General features: G+C 42.9%; 1 protein-coding gene across 1 annotated transcript in view; it reads left to right on the forward strand.

Moving 5' to 3' along the window:
* The window catches only part of frmd6 (FERM domain containing 6), a 25,309-nt gene that overhangs the window by 4,678 nt on the left and 13,534 nt on the right, over positions 1 to 7,097 (forward strand). The window contains exons 2-4 of the mRNA XM_020622858.1: positions 5,095 to 5,229; positions 5,801 to 6,119; positions 6,417 to 6,507. Of these exons, the coding sequence (XP_020478514.1) occupies positions 6,021 to 6,119; positions 6,417 to 6,507 (190 nt within the window). The 5' untranslated portion in view covers positions 5,095 to 5,229; positions 5,801 to 6,020. The remainder of the gene's footprint in view (positions 1 to 5,094; positions 5,230 to 5,800; positions 6,120 to 6,416; positions 6,508 to 7,097) is intronic.

Genomic DNA, 7,097 nt, shown 5'->3' on the forward strand with positions numbered 1-7,097 from the left:
ATAAGTCTGTGGTGTGTTACTGTTGTCAAAGAACCTTCATATTTCTCTGCATCATTATTTGCATGTTAGAGGACAACTGGTATACATAAGAACTGCAATCCTCTGAAATTTTGAATACGATTACATAAAATGATTGTTAAAGCTACTCCACCTAATTTCTTTTCAGCCTAGAGGGTTTAGGAAGACTCACTACAAAATGACACCAAAGGCTGCTCCTAACTGCTCTTTGCTTCTCCCATCACGTCCTGTTTTTTTTAGCAGTGATGTAAACTACGGATTCCTGATGGTGACAAACTGTACAAAACGCAGCCTCCAGTCCAAAGCTAGCATTAACTGACTAATGAGTAAATGTGTCAGTCCAGTAGAGCAAACTGGTTACTGGTAGTGTGACACAAAGCCCAGAAGGAAGAATGCTACATCTGATTTAAATTTGAGTCCTTTGGCTGCTTTTAGTGCTGTCGGTCTCAAAAAGCCAGACCAAGGTTAACCCTGGTTTTTGCTCTTTCTTTGTCCCACCCTCTCAGTCACACCGCTTTGCTGTGACAGCTGTGAACGACTTCACTGAAATGACTTCTCACAGTTCGTTAAGCACCGTTGATAACCTTCACTAGGTGGCAGGTTGCAGGCTAAACTCCAGCCAACACAGGTCACTGCTCCACCTTGCTCAGTCAGCGTTGTAAAAGGGAAAAATTAGTTTTAAAACCCCTTCTGGTGCTTTTTATGCTCATCAGACAGTGACCTTCATCAAGCCCAGTTAGTTCCTGGCTTATATTTATTGACTCGAGAATTGATTCTGAAACAGACTGTGGCACAAACAGCCCAGATTGATTGGTGCGATTTTCCCCCCCATAATTTTAATCTTTATCTAAGAATGAGCAGCCAAGAATCTGGTGTGTAGGCATTTTCAATGTTGTCCCTGAAGGCTGCCAAGAGATTTTGCTGTCACTTCCATAATTACATCTCCACCACGAAGGAGAGCGACTGACCAAGTAGGAAGGCGTTCCAACTTCTTTCTTCTGAAGTCATTACTGGACAAAGGCCGCAAAGCTGATTGAAAGTCAAATGTTAAATGATGTGAAAAGTCGTTAAGATTCCTTTCCGGTGAGTTAACCTCTCCGGTGATTTTAGTTAATGTCTGGTAAATATTGCAGCTGTGTTTACTGAGTAGTCATTTAACTCGAGGCCACCCACTACCCATTCCAGTACTGTGCTGTGTACAGGCCTGGCCTTCAGAGGTTAATGTCGGTGACATTTAACCACCCAGGCATGTACTTCTCAGATGTTGAATTTTTATGAAGAAACATAGATTTTACTTTGTGCAAAATAATGTACTCACAGGAGCTGATTCTGTCTGTGTTGTGGATAATTACCATAGTTTACATCCTAGAACTTTTGCTAAGTTGTTAAAATCTGGTTTAGTTTCTCACAGTTTTATCTGACTTGGAGCCAGAAACGGATTGTTTGCTGTCCCTGTGTGCTGGGTGGAGACACAAGTTATTCTGACAGTCGACACACAAATCTGCTTGATGATCTTATGTGCTGGGGATCATGGGAATCAAGGTCTGAAATAGTGAACAGTGTTTTCCTTCTGTCTGAGATCAGCTTAAAGGCTAAAGAAACACACGGAGGGCATCCTGGTATTTATGTGGGAGCAGCTACATTTACTCCCAGATTTTGTTAAAATCAGTGTCACTTTACTTGTTTACACATCCACACACTGTTGACAGCAGTGCAAGCAAATATATAACAACATTAACAATGTCAGGGTAGCTGTATTTACCAAGTATAATACACAGATGAGCATGTTTCTGGTACACAACGACAGCCACTTCCTGACCTCATTACAAGCCAGAGTCCAAAATAGATGTTTAGATGAGAATTAGAGGTTTGGGTGGTCAAGCATGTTTGTTTTTTGACCCTGCTTTTAGTCTGTCAGTAGGTGAAGGAAAGAAGAGGAGGGAAGTGTCATTGTGAAGGTTAATGCCCTCTGATGACCAATGTGATTTAGATAGCCACTCAGCAACATTTCTCTTCAGCTGAATAAACAGAATGTTTAACAGGGAACTGATGAAACAAATGACCAGTTCCCACTCAGGTTTAGTCCTTGGCACTATTTATAAAGTTGTGCCCTTTCAGCAGGGGCAGTTTGTGTCAGCGTCTGTAGCCCATGAAACATACTTCCTTCCATTAGAGATGGGCAAATGTAATAGTCGCCGATGACTGACAGGCATCACCATGGTGAGCCCCCGAATAAAATGTTTGTAAAACACTGTGCTAAAACGTTCAGGCTGCACAATCACTAGAGAACACTGAAAAGTGAGCTGAAATGGCTTCTGTGTGCCTGACACCCTGACTGACTGTGTGTGAATGGCCCTGTACCAATTTACAATAATGTAAACTAAGTCAGTTAAAGTGAATAAGGTTTTTTTTTTTGCTGTGCACTGCTCCGGGTTGTAGGATGCTGTCGAACGATGCAGTTCGTGGGTACATGGCGCCGAGGACGGAAGCAGATGTTAGCGAGGAATTCTCCTGACTGCAGCAGTTTTCCCTTTTTTTCACGCCTGATCTTTGAGCGCCGCCTCACTCATCTCCCTCCCTCCTGCTCCTTCTGTCTCTGCTGCACACTTTCACCCTCTTCTTCTCTACTCTTTTTAATGCTTTGACAGCTGAAGCTATTCTTAAATCAATTAAACAGCCTCCTTCAGCAGCTCTGTTCTTCGTTCTCCAAGCAGAGGAAGTTTTTGGCTTCACCATCCAACGGCTGGACAGAAAGCCTCTCCACCCTTCTAATGTCAGTGGAGGAGGGAAAGAATGAGAACGGGAGGTGTAGTTGTGACATAGGCCCTCTCTTTCTGTATCCCAGCGTGGGATTTTGTTCATGCCACGTTGACAGAATCCCTGTTTCTGGCTCAAAGGCAGGAGAAAGCTGCTCTTTGTGCGTGTGTTGCGTTAGATGGACTTTAGTGTTGCATCACTTTGCACGGCAGTGTAAGGGCGGTTGAAAGCTGCAGTAATTTCATTATCCCACTCTTTCTTCCCTTCACACAAGAATTCTGGTGCAACGTGTAAGTCAATGCACCCTTTAATTTCACAGGGGACATTCTATTTCTGTGGCAATGTCTCGTGTGTAGCGCAGACATGACACAACAGACTTAAACGCATCAATGATGACTGTATTCTGTTATGTCTGAATCGCCCCGTCTCTACATGAGACCAACATAGGCATCCGCTTTCACTGTCAGCATTAAACAGTGTAACAAACAAGTTGTGATGTGTCAGGAATCACATTTCTGGCTGAAAATGCAACACGATATCACTTCAAAAGTTCCTTTTTCTAGGACCATTAACTTGTCAACAGGAAAACTATAAACTAACCTGGATGTGTGACTGTTTCCATCCTGTGCACAGATTCCAGACTCTTAACAAATCAGTGACCTGAGACATAAATGAATAAAATAAAGACCTGACACAGAAATAAAATACTAGGCTTGGGAGATTATTTAAATTTTATTTTCCGTTACTATATTGGGTTTCATGTGATTATGAAAACAAGATCATGGAGATAACATGATTATTGTGCTGCATTTCGCAGTGACTTTTGTCATCATTATTGTTGTTATTTTTGTATGCACATGGCTCACATTTCATCCAATTAGATGACTCTGACTTCTGATTAACGCTGCTGCTGCCACACAGCTCAGCTGTTCAGTAGTAGCACCTGAAAATGGTGGCAAGAGAGTAGGAACATTATGTGTGTGTGGCCTAGTATTCCTAATGTTGTGGGGTTGTAAATGTGTTTACACAGTCACACTGTGGGGACTTGATGTCCTTATGGGGACACAAAGCAAGTCCCTAAAATGTAAATCATTACACTTTAAAGTGATGACTTGGTTTAAGGTTAGGGGGAAGGTCAGGGTCAGGCAAGTAGTGGTTCTGGTTAAGGTTCAGGTAAGTGTCCAGGAAATTAATTTAAGTCAGTGTAATGTCTCATCAAGTTACGGAAACACAACCTGTGTATGTGTGTTGGTGGGTGCATCTGATGTACATGTGTCTGTGTTTGCATGTAGAAATGTGTACGTTTGCGTGCAGTGCAGCGGTGGTGTGTTTAGTCAAGGTCAGCAGCAGCACAGGGAGTCGTCCCAGTCATGGCTCATCAGCAGACTTTGCTGAGCGTCTGGTTGCCCACCACACTTCGCATCCAATGAGCAGCTTTAATGAGAACTGATGCTGTATGTCAGCAGTATGTGTATTTATGACCAGTTTGGCCACAGTGCTCCCTGTCTGTGCAGCAACAAAGCAGCATTGTGTGTAGACACAAGCATACTGAGTGGGTACTTAGTCTGGAAAGCATTTTCTGACTTTGCAGCAGAAGTGCATTCCTACTGTTGAAGCTGTTTGTTTTAAAAGCAGGACTAACAGTGTGTGACTTATGCATATTTTTATGTCTTTAAAGTGATGTAGGAAGCCTTCACACTGCAGTGAAACCGATATTTTGTTTATGGTACGTTGGTTGAGGGCTTACAAAAACTCTTGTATGTTATAAATTGACTGCATCTTTTTAAATGCAAATAGTTTTTCACTCTGTAATGTGATCCATCCTATCTGTTTATAATGACAACACAGCTTTAAGGTGAGGGATGTTCAACTGGAGGAAGTGATAATCTGGTCTCATTGTTCTCTAACATTCTTTTGTCTGTTCTGAGACTTTTCACACCCTCTGAGGCTCGCACATCCTCAGGCACAGTTCATGCTGTGAGCTACTAGCTGCTCTCAGGACAGCGGCTAAACATGGAGGTGTGTGTGTGTGTGTGTGTGTGTGTGTGTGAGAGAGAGAGAGAGGTATATAGCTGGTAGAGAACAAAGGAACATGTCATAGAATAGAAGCTTAAGTCTGAACATCTGACCTGACTTGGGATCAGGTGCAGGTTGAAATTTAAAACTGAATCTTAAAATTCAATGTATAGTAATTTTTCCACATTCCAGTGTCATTTAGCTGTTGTTCTGTGATCATATCAGATTCTATTTAGTGAGAAAGTGTTAATTTCAAAACAGTAGCACTGCTAAAGTTGCAAAATGCTTGTGTTTCCCTGTCAGGATCCTCTGACTTCATTTCAAAGAAGGTGAATAGGAAAGGGTCCGAGCAGACAGTCAGGCTGTCGACGGAGGATTTCAGCAGACAGTGAAAAGTTCATCAAAGTCAAACAGCTGACAACATGTCAGCAGAACCGGGTGAGTTGACAAAATGGATGCCAGGAGGAAAATGTGGAGCTGTTCGGCTTACGGGGCCAACAGTGTCAGACACATCCCTGTGCATAAGTTTCAGAACAGCTGTTTGTGTGGAACATGGTAACATGATGCTGTGTTGTATTTCTGGTTTGTTAAAATGCCCTGAAATTAAAGTTCTGGTTTTGCTGTGTTTTAAGTGAGAGAATGATAGAAATCTGCCAGTTTTAGGTACGAGGCACGCTGAATATTTTTCCTTCATGCCATCATTACTATCATCAGTTCCTCTCCAGACAGATGTGCAGTGTTCCTCTGGAGTCACTGACATTCCCCTGCACTGATGTCACATGTTCATGCACATAAACAGAAATGCTTCCCTCCTTTGACTCAGCCTGTCTTTTATTTCCACACATCATGTCAGAGTTTTTAGTTCAGATTTGATATTTTTTTCAAGGCTGACTTAGATCTTAATTGTACAATGTAGTCTATGTATGGACTATATCTTTGTAGTCCATACATTTGTATACACCACAATGCACTAGCATCAAATCTTTTGCCCACTGTTGTGTCTCCACAGTGGCGGACTGCAGCTTGGGTCCCTATGCCCTGTCTTGTGTGTGCTGCTTGGCTTGCTGAGCCCTCAGGTACTGGTCTGTCTGCGTTGGGCGTCAGCTGAAGCAGGGATACAGCGACTGTGTGGTGCTGTTGGTGTCTTCTGTGGTGGAGGCGGGTCATCGGAGGGCCCAGAGGCCCGGTAGCAGGTGGAGGGGCCTGTCCTGTCTTAGCCACACACGAAGATGAACAAACTGAACTTCCACAACAACAAAACCATGCAGGACCGCCGCTGTGTCTGTGTCTTTCTGCCCAATGACGACACGCTCAATATCATAGTCAACGTGAGTAGACATAGAAACACTTTTTCTAAAGCAATGCTTCTTGCAAAATATAAATAGGAACAGCATAAGTGTCAGAAAGTGTTTTATTTATATAACTTTACAATACTTACTCCACTTTTCAGTAGTTTAACAGGTAAAGGAGGTGTTTGATATTTTGGGAAACAGGAAAATTCTTTTGCTTGTTTTTTTTTGTGGGTTTGCTTATGCATGATTATTTGTGTTTTATTTATTTGATGGTTTGCCATTGATATCTAACAAGCTGAAAGTGAGAGCCTCCTCCTCTTATCTCCTCCTCAGGTGAAGACTTTGTGTCAGGAACTGTTTGTCCAGGTGTGTGACCTCCTCAGGCTGAAGGACTGTCACCTGTTTGGACTCAGCGTTATTCAGAGTAAGACGTCTCATTTCATAGATTCATTTGGGGAAGCCAAACCTATGCTTCCTACACAGTTTATCTTCTAACTTGCTTACCCGACAGCTGAGCAAAACAGTCCTTGTTTTCTGTGACTGTACACATCACATCTCTGTTTATAAACTAGTGGACACTGACTGTTCAGTTGTCTGGGAACAAGCCTATAGTTACATTACCCAGTGATTGGACAACCTGTGGATATGTCATGCAAACTGTGAAGTGAATGTACTTACTGTATAAAGAGTCAGAGCCACACAGGGTAACCAAGCAGTTAGTTTCCTCAGACCAAAAGGCTGGCTGAAAGACAGGAATCTGCCCTGAACATAGCATCTCTCACCTTTCTGTCATGGAACAGGGCCTCCTTGTCCAGACTGGCTCCCATTGTGCAGCGAGGCTACAGTTGTTTTTAAGATGACGAGGCTCAGTGAAGCTGTATGTATGGAATGAGTCACCATGTCTGCCCCATGGCCAAGCAGACAGTGGGTGACAGTTGTAGGGAGAGTAAATTGCTACGTTTTCAGACAGCTGGCCTCCAGATGAGCCAATGGTGGTCCAGCAGGTCAGGTGAG

This window comes from Monopterus albus, unplaced genomic scaffold (genome assembly GCF_001952655.1).
Source record: "Monopterus albus unplaced genomic scaffold, M_albus_1.0 scaffold290.1, whole genome shotgun sequence".
NCBI lineage: Eukaryota > Metazoa > Chordata > Actinopteri > Synbranchiformes > Synbranchidae > Monopterus > Monopterus albus.